General features: G+C 49.0%; 1 protein-coding gene across 1 annotated transcript in view; it reads right to left on the bottom strand.

The window, feature by feature from the left end:
• Positions 1-10,925, bottom strand: part of LOC123083832 (uncharacterized) — a 71,821-nt gene extending 60,896 nt beyond the window's left edge. Inside the window, exon 1 of the mRNA XM_044505732.1 lies at positions 10,659-10,925. Within this exon, the coding sequence (XP_044361667.1) occupies positions 10,659-10,925 (267 nt within the window). The remainder of the gene's footprint in view (positions 1-10,658) is intronic.
• Between the last annotated feature and the right edge of the window lie 7,746 nt (positions 10,926-18,671).

The following is an 18,671-nucleotide window of genomic DNA, read 5'->3' as shown; positions in this document are numbered from 1 at the left end:
CGGGAGACGAGTACGTGATCGAGGAACCCGTTCAGTATGCTTACAAGGATCAAGCTTACGTCAACTCGGAGAACTTTGCAGGCAAGATGACCATACCATCGAAATCACTTTTATCTTTCCTTGCTAGTTGCTTCTCTATTGCTATGCCTATGTCGCGATACCTACCACATGCTTTATTATGCCTCCCATATTGCCATGTCAAACCTCTAACCCACCTTGTCCTAGCAAACCGTTGTTTGGCTATGTTACCGCTTTGCTCAGCCCCTCTTATAGTGTTGCTAGATGCAGGTGAAGATTGGAGTTTGTTCCTTGTTGGAACATGTTATTGTTTGGGATATCATCATATTATCTTGTTTACTTTAATGCATCTATATACTTGGTAAAGGGTGGAAGGCTCGGCCTTATGCCTGGTGTTTTGTTCCACTCTTGCCGCCCTAGTTTTCTGTCATACCGCTGTTATGTTCCTTGATTTTGCGTTCCTTACGAGGTTGGGTTATAATGGGAACCCCTTGACAGTTCGCCTTGAATAAAACTCCTCCAGCAAGGCCCAACCTTGGTTTTACCATTTGCCACCTAAGCCTTTTTCCCTTGGGTTTCGCAGACTCAAGGGTCATCTTTATTTTAAACCCTCGGGCCAGCGCTCCTCTGAGTGTTGGTCCAAACTAGAGTCCTTTGCAGCGCCCCCTTGGGGAAACTCGAGGTTTGGTTTTAGTTGTACGGAGAGCTCATCCCGTGTGCCCTGAGAACGAGATACGTGTGACTCCTATCGGGATTTGTCGGCACATCGGGCGGCTTTGTCGGTCTTGTTTTACCATTGTCGAAATGTCTTGTAACCGGGATTCCGAGTCTGATCGGGCCGTCCTGGGAGAAGGAATATCCTTCGTTGACCATGAGAGCTTGTGATGGGCTAAGTTGGGACACCCTTGCAGGGTTTCGAACTTTCGAAAGACTTGCCCGCAGTTATGGGTAGATGGGAATTTGTTAATATCTGGTTGTAGAAAACCTGGCAGTTAACTTAATTAAAATGAATCAACAGCGTGTGTAGCCATGATGGTCTCTTTTCGGCGGAGTCCCGCAAGAGAACACGGTCTCGTGTTATGCTTGAACGTAAATAGTTTTCAGGATCACTTCTTGATCTTTGTAGCTTCTCGACCATGCTTTGCCTTCTCTTCTCGCTCCCATTTGCGTAAGTTAGCCACCATATATGCTAGTGCTTGCTGGAGCTCCACCTCACTACCTTTTCCTACCCATGAGCTTAAATAGTCTTGATCGCGAGGGTGTGAGATTGTTGAGTCCCCGTGACACACAGATTACTTCAAAAACCAGATGCAGGTGCTGATGATGCCATTCCAGGGGATGCGACCGAACTCAAGTGGGAGTTTGACGAGGATTCAGGATGTTACTATGTTTCCTTTCCAGACGATCAGTAGTGGAGCCCAGTTTGGGAGATCGGGGATCTTATGCATTTTGGGTTGTCTTTATTTTGGTTCCATAGTCGGACCTTGATTGTATTCTGGATGATGTAATGCTATATTTATGTATTGTGTGAAGTGGCGATTGTAAGCCAACTCTTTATCTCTTTCTGATTCAGTACATGGGATGTGTAAAGATTACCCCTCTTGCGACATGCCTACAATGCGGTTATGCCTCTAAGTCATGCTCCGACACGTGGGAGATATAGCCGCATCGTGGGTGTTACAAGATGTCATCCACTCATTGGACCAAAGGCGCCTATGATACGTCGACATGTGGCACGGCCGAACAAAGGCCCATTCCTGTGAAAAGGTCGGCCCGTTTGAGTTGGTCAAAAGGTGGTGGGCCGACCCATGGAAAGCCTGTTAACGGCATGTTCGCATATAGCCCATTTACAGCCCACTAACCCAGGGCCCGTTACGACCTATCCGAATTAGTCCCTGTAGCGTCATCTGCGCCGTCCAATATGATTCCAACCCATTTTAAGTTCTGGCCCATGTATGGCCCATGACGTCTTTTGGCCCATATGAGGCCCTTTGTAACTCTTGGCCCATTAACGGCCCGTGGTGAAACTGGCCCGTACTGAACAATTTATCACTTTATACCCATTAACGGCCCATTAATCCATTGGGCCGTTTGCAGCCCATGTTATCTTTCGGCCTTCTCAGGGCCCATTTATTCTTTGGCTCATTTCCAGCATTCAGTTCCTTACGGCCCGTTACTGCCATTTTCTGCTCGTGGGCCAAATTCAGCCCATGGTTATAGTCGGCCCGTTTGTGGCCCGTTAATACGTTGGGATGTTTTCGTATCGTCATCAAATACGGCCTATTAACGATGGCCCGTTATGGTCGGCGCATGAACGGCCGACTCCAGCTCTATCCCGTTTACGGCCATAATGCGGTCTGTTTTTGGCCCATGTTTGGTAATCAATCATACGGCCCATCTAAGGCCCATTGATGGTACGGCCCGTAGAAGGACCATTGTTTCTACGGACCGTAGAAGGCCCATTGTTCCATGTGGGAGCATGGTTATGTTGGGACATCACAATATCTCTTATTTTAATTAATGCATCTATATACTTGGTAAAGGATGGAAGGCCCGGCCTTATGCCTGGTGTTTTGTTCCACTCTTGCTGCCCTAGTTTTCCGTCATACCGGTGTTATGTTCCTTGATTTTGCGTTCCTTACGTGGTTGGGTTATAATGTGAACCCCTTGACAGTTCGCCTTGAATAAAACTCCTCCAGCAAGGCCCAACCTTGGTTTTACCATTTGCCACCTAAGCCTTTTTCCCTTGGGTTCTGCGGGCTCAAGGGTCATCTTTCTTTTAAAACCCCGGGCCAGTGCTCCTCTGAGTGTTGGTCCAAACTAGAGTCCTTTGCAGTGCCCCCTCGGGGAAACTCGAGGTTTGGTTTTAGTTGTATGGAGCGCTCATCCGGTGTGCCCTGAGAACGAGATACGTGCGACTCCTATCGGGATTTGTCGGCACATCGGGCGGCTTTGCTGGTCTTGTTTTACCATTGTTGAAATGTCTTGTAACCGGGATTCCGAGTCTCATCGGGCCGTCCTAGGAGAAGGAATATCCTTCATTGACCGTGAGAGCTTGTGATGGGCTAAGTTGGGACACCCCTGCAGGGTTTTGAACTTTCGAAAGTTGTGCCCGCGGTTATGGGCAGATGAGAATTTGTTAATATCTGGTTGTAGAAAACCTGACACTTAACTTAATTAAAATGAATCAACAACGTGTCTAGCCGTGATGGTCTCTTTTCGGCGGAGTCCGGGAAGAGAACACGGTCTCGTGTTATGCTTGAACGTAAGTAGTTTTTAGGATCACTTCTTGATCTTTGTAGCTTCTCGGTCGTGCTTTGCCTTCTCTTCTCGCTCTCATTTGCATAAGTTAGCCACCATATATGCTAGTGCTTGCTGCAGCTCCACCTCACTACCTTTTCCTATCCATGAACTTAAATAGTCTTGATCGCGAGGGTGTGATATTGCTGAGTCCCCATGACTCATAGATTACTTCAAAAACCAGATGCAGGTGCCGATGATGCCATTCCAGGGGATGTGACCGAACTCAAGTGGGAGTTCGATGAGGATGCAGGACGCTACTATGTTTCCTTTCCAGATGATCGGTAGTGGAGCCCAGTTGGGGTGATCGGGGATCTTATGCATTTGGGGTTGTCTTTATTTTGGTTCCATAGTCGGACCTTGATTGTATTCTGGATGATGTAATGCTATATTTATGTATTGTGTGAAGTGGCGATTGTAAGCCAACTCTTTATCTCTTTCTGATTCAGTACATGGGTTGTGTAAAGATTACCCCTCTTGTGACATGCCTACAATGCGGTTATGCCTCTAAGTCATGCTCCGACACGTGGGAGATATAGCCGCATCGTGGGTGTTACAAGTTGGTAATCAGAGCCATCCCCGACTTAGGAGCCCCCTGCTTGATCAGATCGTTGGCGTTGTTGAGTCTAGAAAAATGTTTTGAGTCTTATAGGATTGTATATATCGGAGAGTAGGATTCTTTTTACTCCTCAGTCCCTTTGTCACTCTGGTGAGGCCTCCTGATGTAGAGTTTTGACTCTTCTCTCCTCAAATTTCACGAAAAAAATTTAGGATGACGCGGGTATCTTGGAATCGTTCCGATGGTTTTGTGACGAGAACATTGTTCTTGGTACCTCCTCACATTTAGGGGTTGTGGCAGTGTCCCGGGGAGTTGAGCTCCGAGGTGTTGTCATCACAATTTTATCGTTGCAGTTCTGGAATACCTGAGTTTCGTCGACAACGAAAATCTCTTTTATGCAGTTGTTGGTGAGGTAACCTCGACGCCACCAAGTACTGGGGCGGGAGTTCGGGAGTATTGCCATAACTCGTATAACGAATGCTTTTCGAAGGTTGAGGTAAATGATTTCCGAAGGTTTATTAGTTATGTGTTCAAGGATGGATACAGCTGGATGTAGGATTTGCTAGTTTTGGGTGAGATATTATGCTTCCCCTGTATCCCCAACACCTGATTGCATAACCGGAAAGTTTCGGGAGTTTCATAGGTGGGAATTCATGTAGCTCTAGTATTTCTTCCCGCAGATATTTTGTTTTTGATTGGGTAATCCTTACCAATTATTTGTTCATATCCGTACCTTATTGTATTATTCATCTACCTTTTATCTAAGTGGCTTCTCAATTTATGGAAGTGTGATCTTTTACTTTGCAATTCATTCGTTCATTCTTGTTCGAATGATAAGGCTATATGTTGCAATGTCGATCCGTTGATTCAGCTTGAATATATGTCTTTCAAGATGCTAACGGATGTCAACCTCTTCAGGATGGCTCCTCCAACGCGTCAGAATCCAGAACCACCGCCACCACCTCCACCTCCGGAGGCATGGCAAGCTGTGATGGCCGCTACCAACGCCAACATGCAGATGCTTATGCAACTCTTGCAAGAGCGCAACCAAGGAAATCAAGGCCATGGCAACAATCAAGCTCAGTTTGCTACCCTCAACTAGTTCCTCGCAAACCATCCGAAGTCCTTTAGTAACTGTGTCGAGGACACAGACGCTCACGATTGGCTCGTGGATATCTGTAAACATTTTGAGTGTAGCAACGTCAGGCCTGAGGACTTTGTCAAGTTTGCTTTGTTCCAACTCAAAGACTAAGCTGCTAAGTGGTATCAACAATACAAAGATTCCAGAGGAGGTCGTGTGATTACCTGGATGATTTCCGCCAAGACTTCAAAGCTCATCACATTCCTCAGAGTGTTGTTGAGAGTAAGCATGAGGAGTTCCGCAATCTGAAGCAAGGCAGTTTGTCTGTTTACCAATACAACATCCTGTTCTAGAGGCTCGCTCGCTTCGCCACACAAGACGTCCTTGACGAAGATCATGATTTATCAATTCAGAGGTGGCCTCAGAGAAGATCTGCAACTAGCTCTTGTGCTTTTTGAGCCGAAAAAGTATGATGAGTTCTACAACATGGCACTAAATCAAGAGGCTGCTCAGCTCAAGTGCGATGCAACAAGAAGAGAGTCATGGATGCAACTCCTTCTTCTTCTTCAACTCAAGTGGCACCTAAGCTGCAAAAGTACTGGTTGCCTCCTTCTCCTCCGTTCTGTCAGCCTTATCAGCAGAAGAGCAAAGGTGGCAATGGATCTTCCCACCCAACCAACCCAGGCTTTCAGAACAAAGTTTCGTCTCATGCTCCAAAGTCAAGTGCTCCATATCACCGGCCGCTCTCAGAGGTTACGTGCAACAAGTGTGAGCAGAAGGGGCACTATGCGAACAAATGCTTCAACCAGAGGCGTCTTCCACCTCCTCCTCCTGTGAGAGCTGCCAGCAATGCAGTGTTCAAGCATAATCCCAAGCACGTCAAGGTTAACATGATGAACGTAGCTCAGGCAGAGGACTCGTCAGAAGTGATCATGGGTAACCTTCCAGTTAACTCTATTCCGGCAAAAGTTCTTTTTGATACTGGTGCATCGCATTGTTTCATTTCTCAACCTTTTGCATCAAAGTATGAGTGTGATTATCAACATTTGCCAAGAACTTTATCAATTGTTTCCTCGGGCAAGCAAATGTCAGCTAATATCTGCGTCCCAGATGTTTCTATCGAGATGTGCGACTACAAATTTCTGGCTTCTCCAATTGTTCTTGGTGACTTGGATATTGACCTAATTCTCAGCATGGACTGGATTTCTAAGCACAAGGCTCAACTTGATTGTGCTGCCAGACAGATTCAATTGACACACTCGTCTGAGGATGTGATCGTCTTTGCCGCTCGTGATGATACACTGTTTTCTCTCAATGAGAAGGGCGAGTTGAATGCCATCTCTCAGATTCCAGTCGTTTGTGAATATCAAGACGTCTTTCCAGAAGAGCTTCTAGGAATGCCTCCTCACCGGCCAGTTGAATTCGTCATTGATCTTGAGCCTGGCACAGAACCTATTTGCAAATGTCCTTACAAGGTTGGACCAGAAGAGTTGAAGGAGCTGAAGAAGCAACTCGATATACAAGAGCGTATAGGTTTGATCCGACTGATTTCTTCTCCATGGGGTTGTGGTGTTCCTTTTGTCAAGAAGCAGGATGGCACGGACCAACTCTGCGTCGACTACCGCCCATTGAACAAGAAGACCATAAAGAACAAGTACCCACTTCCCAACATCAATGAGCTATTCAAACAACTCAAAGGTGCTCAAGTATTCTCCAAGCTTGACCTCCATATGGGCTTTCATCAGATTCACATTCGTGAACAAGATATCCCCAAGACAACATTCAGAACAAGCTATGGTTCATATGAATACACTATCATGTCTTTCGGCCTTGCCAATGCTCCTCCAACGTAATCTCGCATGATGAACTTCATCTTCAACCCCTACACAAATGACTTCGCCTTGGTCTATCTCCATGACATTTTGGTCTTTTCAAAGAACAAAGAGGATCATGCAAAACATTTGAGATTGGTGCTGGACAAACTCACAGAACATGAGTTCTATGCGAAGTTTTCAAAGTGCAAGTTTTGGCTCGATGAGGTTCTCTACCTTGGGCATATCATCTCCGCCAAGGGCATAGCTATTAATCTTGAGAAGGTGGCTGCAATTGTGAATTGGGAACCACCTCAGAATGTGAAGCAGCTCCGAAGTTTCCTTTGGCTCGAAAGCTATTGTCGAAGATTCGTTGAGAATTTCTCTAAGATCGCGAAGCCTCTTTCCAACCTTCTCCAGAAGCATGTGAAGTATGTCTGGACGCCTGAATGTGACATCGCTTTCAACACCCTCAAAGAGAAGTTAGTCACAGCTCCAGTTCTGACTCCTCCTGATGAATCCAAACCATTCGAGGTTTTTTGTGATGCTTCCCTGCAAGGTCTCGGTGATGTGTTAATGCAAGAGAAGAAAGTTGTGGCCTATACCTTGCGCCAGTTGAAGCCCAACGAAAAGAACTACCCCACTCATGACCTCGAGTTTGCGGCAGTTGTCCATGCTCTTTTAACATGGAGACATCTCTTGTTGGGAAGGAATGTGGACATCTTCAGTGATCATAAGAGTCTGAAGTACATCTTCACTCAAACCAACCTCAACCTCAGGCAGACTCATTGGGTCGAAATGATTCAAGAGTATAATCCGAGTATTGAATATACTCCAGGCAAGGCCAATGTCATTGCAGACGCTTTGAGCAGGAAGGCTCACTGCAATAGTTTAATTCTCAAGCCCTTCCAACCGGATCTTTGTGAAGCTTTCCGAAAACTTAATTTCCAAGTTGTTCCTCAAGGATTTCTTACCAACCTCCAAGTATCTCCTACTTTGGAAGATCAGATTCGTGAGGCACAAGTTCTTGATGCAATGGTGAAGAAGGTGAAGAATGGGATTGCCAAGAGCCAACCCAAGTACAAGTGCTATCGCCATGATGACAAACATACTCTATTCTTCGAGGATCACATTGTTGTTCCAAAAGGTGACCTTCGTAAAGTCATTATGAACGAGGCTCACAATTCACTCCTTTCTATTTATCCTGGAAGTACAAAGATGTACCATGACCTCAAGCAGTCGTATTGGTGGACTCGAATGAAGCGCGAGATTGCTCAGTTCGTGAATGAATGTGATGTCTGCAGAAGAGTGAAAGCAGATCACCAACGGCCAGCTGGTCTCCTCCAACCTCTTGCCATTCCAAAATGGAAGTTTGACCATATTGAGATGGACTTCGTGACTGGATTTCCCAAGTCCAAGCGTGGAAATGATGCTATCCATGTTGTCATCGACAAGCTTACTAAAGTGGCTCATTTTCTTCCTATCAAAGAATCTATCACAGCAGCTCAGTTCGCAGAGCTATATACCTCCAGGATTGTCCCCTTGCACGGCATTCCGCAGTTGATATCTTCAGATCATGGAAGCATCTTTACTTCTAAGTTCCGGGACTCCTTTCAGAAGGCCATGGGCATCAACATTCGCTTCAGCACAACCTTTCACCCTCAAACTAGTGGACAAGTCAAGCGAGTAAATCAAATTATTGAAGATATGCTCAGAGCATGCGTCATTTCCTTCGGTATTAAGTGGGAAGATTGTCTTCCATATGCCAAGTTCTCCTACAACAATAGCTTCCAAGCGAGTTCGGGCAAGGCCCCATTCGAGATTCTCTATGGCAGAAAGTGCCGTACTCCTCTTAATTGGTCAGAGACTAGTGAACACCAACTTCTTGGCAATGACTTGATCACAGAGGCTGAAGAAATGTGCAAATTCATTCGTGAAAATCTCAAAGCCGCGCAATCGCGCCAGAAGAGTTACTATGATAGCAAGCATCGTGACTTGGCTTTCGAGATCGGAGACCATGTCTACCTCCGTGTCTCTCCAATGAAAGGTACTCGTCGCTTCGGTATCAAAGGGAAGCTTGCCCCTAGATACGTGGGTCCTTTCAAGATCATTGGAAAAAGAGGCGATCTCGCCTATCAACTTGAGCTTCCATCCAACTTTGCAAACGTGCACGGCATGTTTCACGTGTCTCATCTTCGCAAGTGTTTCAAGACTCCTGACCACACCATCAACTTCGAAGAGATTGATCTCCAAGAAGACCTGTCTTATCATGAGCATCCTGTTGCTATTCTTGAAGAAACCGAGCGCAAGACTCGCAACAAGTCTATCAAATTCCTGAAAGTGAAGTGGTCACACCATTCCGACCGAGAGGCCACCTGGGAACGCGAGGACCACCTCCATTCCGAATATGCGGAGTTTTTCCAGTCCTAGATCTCGGGACGGGATCCTTTCGTAGTGGTGGAATGTTGTAATGCCCCGTATGTAACTTGCCATATTTGTTTTCCAACTCTTGCCATTTTCGGCTCTAAGTTATGATATTCCCTCGTGGTTGGGTTTTTGCCTTTGTTTTGTTTCATTCTTGTCATGCATTTCATATCATATTCATCTTGTTGCATCATGGCATCATCATGTGCATCTTCATCTTAGCATGTTGCTTGTGGCATGATCCTTGGAATCCAAGCATCATCCTTCCCCTTCACTCATCACCACCTCTTCCCCTCTTTTCTTTCTTTGGCAAGTGCACCTCTACCCTCCTCCTCGTATACTCATCTTTTTCCCAAAATTCTAGCACCATGCCTTGAACTCCCTACCAAATTTCACCTCTTTTAGAATTGTTTTGCTTCGGTTCAAAAATGCATCAAGTTTGAATTTTATTCACACTTGGAATATTTTTCTACCTTTAAAAATTACCAAAGCAATTTTATTAAATGCTACAAAAATTCAGGATCATGAGGATATTTTTATACTACTCAAACTCCACCCCGATTCCCCTGGGCTTTTCCTTTTGTTTTTCTGTCTGAAGAAAATTAGAAAAGGAAGAGAAGCAGAGCAACAGCAGCAGCAGCACCCAACTGGGCCTTGGCCTCCCAGGTAGGCCCAGCTAGCCCCCGCGCCAGCGAGCCAGCGCACCAGCCAGCCCGCTCGGCCCCCTCTCCCTCCTTTTCTCACCCGCTCGCTTGCACAACCCCGCCAGGCTCTTGCCACGGGCCGCCTCAGCCCCACCTATCGGTGCCTCCCTGTAGCATGCACCCACCTTTTCCCTCTCCTCTCGTTGTCACCATGGGGACTGCGAGCACGAGAGCGCGCCAGCTTCGCCTCGTCGCCCTGGGCCCTTTTAGCTCTCCCTCCTTGCCCTACCTAACCCCCTAGGGTTCCCTCTCCCTCTCCCTGCCACCTCCAGGCCACCAACACTCCGGATCCATCAGTTTCAGCCATTCCCATGTGCATTCGAGAGTGCGTCCTTGTCGCCGACGTGCTCACCGTCAACTCTGGCCTCCCCTGCCATGTCCTTCATCTTCCCCGCTGTCGCCTACGTCCACGACATCGACTACGTGGAGCCGGGACCCGTCGCTGCATCGTCTTCTTGCTCATCTTCGACTCCGGCCACCGCGGCTGTTTGTTGCGCCTCACCGCCGTCTCCGTCCACTCCACGCCAAGCCGAGCACCCCCTCGTGTTCGTGGTGAGATTGCGCTCCTTCTGCTTCCCTTTTTCCCCTCGTTTTGTGCGCTCCCTCGCCGTTAGTTGCTCGTGCCCGATCGCGCCGCCGCCGGACCTCGTGCAAACAAGATGCTCCGGGCAACCTTCTCTGTTATTGTCATGTCTAGGAGATTCCTAGTGCCGTGCGTGTCTGAGCCGAGCTCTTGTGGACCCATTAGTCCATCGCCTCACCTCGTTCCTCCGTGCTCGTCGCCGCCTTTGTAGCTCGTCGCCGGCGTCGACTCCGTCGTTGTCCGGTGCGGCTAGTGGCACCCGGGAACGCGGGATCTTCCTGTGATCCTTTCGCGCCTCTCCGCCGTGCCGTAGACCCACCGGAGCAACTCCGGCGAGGCCCTCGCCGCGCTCGGTCACTGTTGACCGCTCCTCTGTTTTCCCCTGCTCCCACGCGCCTGCGTCACCACCCTGTGTGCCCAAGCCAGACCCACCGGGCAGCCTCATGTCCCGTCAGGCCCACTTGCCAGTCTCTCTTGCGCACCCCACAAACACTCACCTGACACGTGGACCCACGGGCCCACATGTCATCCTCACGCCCTTGTTTTTAACCCAAACGGGCATTTGTCCATTTTGGGTCTTTCCGTTTCGGGCCTTTCCTTATCTGGTAAGTCCAAATCGGGACGTTTCCATTTTAGGCTATTTCCTTTTTCTGTCTGTTTCCTTTTTAGGAACTTTGCATCTTAGAGCGTTTGTGGGGATTTCTCTACAACAACCCTAACATATTATATATGTTTTTGGGGTAGAAAAAGCCCACCAATCCAGTGGTAGCTTTGGTTTTCGCATTTGAGAAAGTTCATGAACATGGCTTTTTGCATCATGAGGCTGTTTTGTCATTTTTGTGTGATTTATTTCAATCATGCTATGTAGGTGTTTGTCCCATGGTTAGTTTCATTTTCTTGCCTGCTACATGCTAGTATTTATGCCATGTCTCTTTGTGCACTTTGATGAGTGAAACAAGCATGCAAAGTAGCTCTCGTATTATTGCTGATTTCAGGGACTTAGATTTTCCCTGCTGTCGGTGTCAAAACCGGCGGATCTCGGGTAGGGGGTCCCGAACTGTGCGTCTAGGCCGGATGGTAACAGGAGGCAGGGGACACAATGTTTTACCCAGGTTCGGGCCCTCTTGATGGAGGTACAACCCTACGTCCTGCTTCATTAATATTGATGATATGGGTAGTACAACAGTAGATCTACCACGAGATCGGAGAGGCTAAACCCTAGAAGCTAGCCTATGGTCTGATTGTATGTTGTGGTTGTTGTCCCCTACGGACTAAAACCCTCCGGTTTATATAGACACCGGAGAGGGTTAGGGTTACACAAGGTCGGTTACAAAGGAGGAGATACACATATCCGTATTGCCTAGCTTGCCTTCCACGCCAAGTAGAGTCCTATCCGGACACGAGACAAAGTCTTCAATCTTGTATCTTCATAGTCTAACAGTCTGGCCAAAGGATATAGTCCGGCTGTGCGGAGACCCCCTAATCCAGGACTCCCTCAATAGCCCGTGAACCAGGCTTCAATATCGATGAGTCCGGCGCGCAGTATTGTCTTTAGCATTGCAAGGCGGGTTCCTTCTCCGAATACATCACAAAAGAATTTGAATACGAGGATAGTGTCCTACCCTGCAAAATAAGTTCCACGTACCACCGTAGAGAGAATAATATTTTTGCAAATCCAATTTGCTGACTTGTTTTGGCAGCATGACGTTATGTCATGGCCCGGTGATTATTCGAACCCTTTTTCTTCAACCAGCCTCGGCACATAACGCGAGGCGGTTTCTTGACAGGTCTTGTCAAAGCAGAGATCATGTTCCCCAATTACGGGATTCTCATTAATGGGGTCGTGGGTAACCCAACCGTGTCTAGGACTCCTAGATTATAGGCAAGTCCCGAACGGCTACGGAGAGGACGCTTGATATTCACCCTCTTTATAAAGGGACATGGTTTTCGCTTTTTCCCTCTCGTGCTCAATCGAACCCCTCCCTTGCCTCGAGTTCTAACACCCAAAGCCTAGGTCAGGTGCTCCGGATCTTCAATCATGTCCGGATCCAGCCTTCAAGGCCGATGGATGCCCTCCTCTGTCACAGAAGAGGATATCAAGAAGTTGAGGGAGGCTAGATACCTGACCGCCTAGGTTTCGCATCGGCTACCTGCTCGAGGGCAGGTCGTCCCTACTCCCGAACCTAACGAGAACGTCGTGTTCGACTCCCACTTCCTCCAAGGCCTAGGCCTCACTCTGGATCCCTTCGTCAGGGGTTTGATGTTCTATTACGGGCTATATTTCCACGATCTAGCTCCGGACTCCTTTCTCCACATCTCGACATTTATTCTCGTGTGTGAGGCCTTCCTCCGCATTACCCCTCAATTTGGCCTGTGGCTCAAGACCTTTGAAGTGAAGCCGAAGATGATCGAGGGGAAACATGCAGCGTGCGAAGGTGCGTCAATAGGCAAGATGGCAGGAGCTTTGTGGCCGAAAGGTTCCTTTCCAGAGGTGTCCGAATTATGGCAACATGAGTGGTTTTACGTCACGGATCCCAGAAGTGCCAAGTGGGCGGCTGCCCCCGCTTTCCGCTCGGGCCCCCCACCACAACTGATGTCAAGGATTAGCAGAGGTCTGAGCTGGGGTCTAGCCAAGGACGTGCCTATATTGCAAAGCCACATTCAAGATCTCTTCGAGGGAGATTTTAATTTGGTTCTGGTAATGCAAGTTATGCTGGTTCGTCGAGTCCAGCCTTGCAAACGCCGGCCCCTTCGCTTGTGGGAGTTCAACCCAGAAGGACCGCGTGCCATTCGAAGTTTCCTCGGCCTGACGCACGAGGAGATGTACAAGTCATTCTTCAGACCTCAAATAGAGTGTCCGGATACTAACGAGGATGTGGGCCTGAGCAGTAACCGTGCCGCCGAACAAGTAAGAAATCCTCTAGCCGAACACACCGTCTTTTATTCATCATGAAGTTATTTCGGAGAGATCGCTCTTTGACCAGGACTGGCTAACAAAGGCAAAGATGATTCGGTGTTCGCCCCCCCTCCCTGAGGGTTTGGAAAATCCAGTATTGGAAAACATGCTCGAGCTCGCACCTTGCCCGGAGCCCTCGAAGGAAGATACAGGGGGGAATAATCTGGGCGGAAGCGGGCCCCCATAGCTGCCAGTTCCAACCGAGGGAATGAGCGCCTCCATGAAGGAGGATAACCGGGGGAGGAAGAGGACTGCTTCCGAGGATCCGGAAGTCGAGGCCTCCAAACGGGAGAAGAAGTCTCCAACAGAGGGTCCTGCCTCGGGGGGTGCTCTTGCCGCACAAAATCCGCGGGGGGATCAGCCCTCCAACAAGTCGTAAGTGATCCAAAAAATACTTTAATAGTGAAGGTATACTATCTTTCTTCTGAGAAAATAACCGTCGCATATATATTGCAGTTCGGGTCTTAGCCCTTCTCAACTGAGCTCGTCTTCGGGGGATCTTCTTCCAGAGATGATGGAGAGCGAAACACCTCCCCCGGACTCCTCCGCTCAAGAAGCGGGCGACCCCGAAGTGTCGTCACTAAGGGCCTCTCCAGATCCGGTGAGGTCAGAAGATAATCCCATAGTCCACCGAAGTCCCCAGCGTCTGGCTCTCGAAGAGAGGGAAAAAAAGAGTCCGGCACCGTCTGGTATGCGGTCGGACGTTCTGAGGGAGCTGTTGGGGCGAGAGGCCATCTCAGAAGAACACCATACACTGATGGGTATGGTGATGGAAAGAATTTCGTCCGCCGAAAGTGGATTACATGAAGCCTTTATGAGTCTACTGACAGGCTTTGAGGTACGTGAGATAATATGTGAATGTACCGCACATGTTAGGTGTGCCCTATGTAGATAGTAGCCCCTGAGACTCTGGTTGTCGTCGAGAACGGCGGCGAACAGAGGATCATAGTCCTAGGCAATAACTAGACTTCCTTTATGTGCAGGTGGTGGAAGCTCCGTTGGCTAGCCGGACTAGTGAGTTTGCCGAATTAAAATGGCAACTAGATGCGGCAGACGCCGACATCGAGCTTGTTAACAAGCGGCTTGACGAATCACAGGGTAAGTAATGTTTCTGGTGAATGTCACACAATAAGAGCAGCATGATGCCAGTATCTTTAATATGTTGTGACTGCAGACGGAGCTGCCACCGTGGAGACCCTTCGGGCGGAGCTCGCCCGAGCCAAGGAACAAGCGACGATTAGTAATGCGGCTGCTTTGAAGGCGGCCGAAGAGTTGAAAGTCGAGGAGGCCGCACATTGCAAGAGCCAAGAGAAGATGGCCAAGATGGCCGTAGAATTAAAAGGCACTGCCGACCGTTGCCGGCTCCTTGAAAAAGAAAACCGAGCGAAGGCAACGGACCTTGAGAAGGCCACGATGGCGGAGAAAGACACCCGCTCTGCTATGAGAGCGAAGAAGGAGGAGCTGCGGGAAGCGGGGGATATTGCGGCTGCGAAGCCCTTCATACTACGGAGGAAGTTCGGAGATCAACGGTATGCCCCTCTGGATCGGCTGTGGAGTTCGGCAGATGCGTATATCGACTTGGCATCGAGCGCTGCCGATGCGGCCAAATACTTCCAAGGTCAAACAGATCGTGAAGTGGACAAGCTGTTCTGGTCGCAATTCAACGTTCCAGAGTGTCCGCTTCCATTGATTGATCAGCTAGCCGAATGGGCCGAACTAAATAGGTTGTCCGGACTCGCCATGAGGTCTGTCGTGGATCAGCTATGGCCGGAAACACTACTAGGAAAAGGCCTACTAATGGCGCACCTAATTTGGCCATTAATGGCGCATTAGTGGTGCGCCATTAGGGCCACGCCATTAGTATATTTTACTAATGGCGCACCACAGGTGCGCCATTAGTATCTGGTATACTAATGGCGCACCTCAGATGCGCCATTAGTATATACAACAGTGCGCCATTAGTATGCCTCCTAGGGGGCCATGTATACCCAGGTGCTTTGGCATACTAATGGCGCACAACAACAAGATGCGCCATTAGTAACTTCGGCATACTAATGACGCACTGTTTAATGATGCGCCATTAGTATCCTTTGGCATACTAATGGCGCACTGTGATGTGATGCGCCATTAGTATGAATATTAGGTTTTTTTATTTTTTTATTTTCTGTTTTTTGCACAGGTTACGAAATGTATAATTGGACAAAATATAGACAGCACACATCAACAACAGATTCATCGAATATAATAGAAGATTAGTCTCTGAATACAATTCATCATATTAGTCTCCGAATACAATTCATCATATTAGTCTCCGAATTGAAAAGACCGAACAAAGATAGAACATTATATTACAAGTCTCGAGACCGCGAGTAGCGAGTTTGTCTTCACATTACAAGTCGATATCGATCATCTAACCTACCATCACATAGAAGAGAGCTGCGGTCATCACGATGAGCATCATCACGATGAAACTCGTCTTCATCCGGTTCCTCCAGCGCTCCCTCCCCTCTCCCACTAGATAGCGGGCGTATCTAGATTCGACCTCGGCCCTAGTGGTGTACCCTTTGTAACTATTGCCGCTGAATCGGTGAACCTGTCTCCGACACTCCTCCCAGTCGTCGTAGACTCCGGGAACCTTACCGTTGTACACGACATACGACGGCATCGCTATGCAGTAGCCAAACGAAACGTTAGTACCAATTCACAGACAATACATAAGCAATATATAAGTATGCAACAGAACAATCGGAAGAGAAAAGCAAGACATTAATAGCATCGATTACATCTAAGTTGAACGACTCTCGAAACCAAAGAGACATACTACAAGTTCACTAAAGTTTAATTACAACATGAGCCAATCGATGTTTCAGAACTAGACACAACATCACTGCTTTCGACTCGACTCAAGGGACCGGAGCGTGCATGAACCGCCATCTATCGTGGGAGTCATGAAATAACGGTCTTTGTCAGCCTGCATTTGTAGCATTGTGTCGATGTCACTGTTGGACGGTTGATTTCTGAGGTAGAACTGCCCCGAGGTACGAAGGACATCTTGATGGATGATTTCCGCAAACTCCGACTGGATGCAAAAGAGTTCTTGTCTGATGTCCGCGTCCTGGATTGCCGACACGCTCGCGGCCCAATCTTTGAGTTTACTTGGTAGCAGAAGTTGACGATGGTCCCGTACGATCGCCCGCATGTGATGGATGGCGTAGTAGGCACCCTTCTGACCGCCAGGCGGCTGCTTGACACAGCAGAACGTCGTATTGTGGGAGAACACGTGCTTGCCGTACTTACGAATAGGCCTGGTGAAGGTGCCTCTAGATTTGACGTACCGGGGAGAACATCATCAAGAACCTTCTTGACATTTGTGTAGTCTACGTTCGACTGACGGTCCGGGTCGAAATACGTGGCCATGGAATATTTGGGGCTTAGGAGGATGAGCGTGCAATGTGTGTCACTGCAGAAAACATGGAATGTTAAAAGAAAAACGATCAAAATCTAGGAATTCATATGTTACGGGGCGGTTGAGGGGAGGACTTACTCGGGAAAGTAAGGCACGAGGAAGTTATCCTTATCTTGGTTTGCCAGAATGACGCCTTCGAGGTAAGAAGTCGCGACTTGCCAGTCCCCAGCGCTGCCCAAGATCTTGGCACGCATGTAGAAGGGGTCGACTATCACGATGTCCGGGGTCTTGTCGCGAATGATCCGCATCTCCATACTCAGCGAAAATAGCCGAACGAAGGTGTAGTGCAGCGGATGAAGGTTCAACATAGCGTGGATGTCATCAAACCGCAGGACGATCGTACCCCCGATGGAGTTATCCACAAAGCCCTTGCCCTCTGGCACCTTGGCCGCGAAAACCGGGTATGCCACATCCTTCTCTACAAGACGCCGCTTCTCCAAAGAAAGAACACTGTCATGCAGACTCCGCATAGCACCGGTTGTAGCATCGAGCATATTTCTCGGTAGCATCGGCCTACCCGCCACATGCACCCTCCTCGAGATATCCTCAGGTGAAGGTGGCCCATCCTGAGCACGGATCGTACTCGGTGCCGGCTGGCCCGCACCCTTGTTAGTCTTTGTTTTGCGTGCCTTCTTCTTCTCCTGTAATGGGACCGAGTTCTGCTCACAGATCGCCTTCTTGAGTGTGTTGGGGCTGATAATATTTCGCACCTCGCCTATCTGAGGCTCGGTGAAGTCGGCAGCTGGAGGCGTCTCCTGAGAGCTGAACGGCAGACGACGCCTGTTGCAACTTGGCTTCTCCGCGGTACCAGCTAGATCGCGCACGTCTTTTGTTGGGTTGGGTTCTTGAGAAGGAGGCCGCATGAAGTCGCCACCGTACCCTTGATCGGCAAAGTACTGATCGACGTTGGCAAATGTATCATCGGCGTCGTCGTTCTGATCCTGTGCCATATGCATGTTTGGATCCAGTGGCATAGGGATGTCCGGCACCGTTGCGGCGATCTTGCCATGGGGCCGACTTGGCGCTGGCACGACTGGCGGTGTTGTCTTTGGGGTGGTGTCCCCCGCCCCCAAACGAACCTGGCTCTTCGGCCAAAGCAGGGGCCAGCTCAGGTAGGCGCTGAGGGTTATCACGTCATCATCGTCGGCCCCGACGGGTCGAATCGGAGGTAACAACTCGTCGCAGCCTGGCAGCACCCGAACCAGTTGAACCCTAAACAAGTTGGGTGGCATCTGGGTACTGTGGAACAAGGGGTTGCCCAGTTGAACGATTTTGCCCTTGGCGACATCGACCAACTCGTTGTTCACGAAGTGCAGGAGAGTGCACGGAACGTCGGCGGCGCCCTGCGAAAACATGTAGGGCGTCAGGGATGCCCAGTCAAAGGCAAGGAGATGAAGTCCTTGGCCGAGAGAGGCTTAATTAGTTACCGTGATGATGGCGTCAAGCTCGGCTAATCTCGAGGCACCGCCAACAGCGGGCGTGCAATTGACGAAGGGGCCGCTTGCTGCAGAGGTGCCGGCCGGCGTACATCCGTGTGCATTAAGCTCTCGTGCCGGCGTCGGAGACATCAATGGCCCCGCCATCGCGTTCTGCGAGTTGCTGGCCGTGAAGCTAGGAATCGGGGGCGGCCCAGTTGGTCGCCCGCAATCCACGCACTAATCCCCTGGATCAAGGTAGGCACAATGGCGGTGATCGTCCTTTCGAGTTGTTGTTCCACTTGCTCTTGGACAATCTCCGGAATCCGCGCCACCTGTGCCCTGAGTTCTTGA

Source organism: Triticum aestivum, chromosome 4A (assembly GCF_018294505.1).
Source record: "Triticum aestivum cultivar Chinese Spring chromosome 4A, IWGSC CS RefSeq v2.1, whole genome shotgun sequence".
Lineage (NCBI taxonomy): Eukaryota > Viridiplantae > Streptophyta > Magnoliopsida > Poales > Poaceae > Triticum > Triticum aestivum.
Note: the sequence above shows the minus strand (reverse complement) of the source record. Positions and strands in the feature narration are given on the sequence as shown.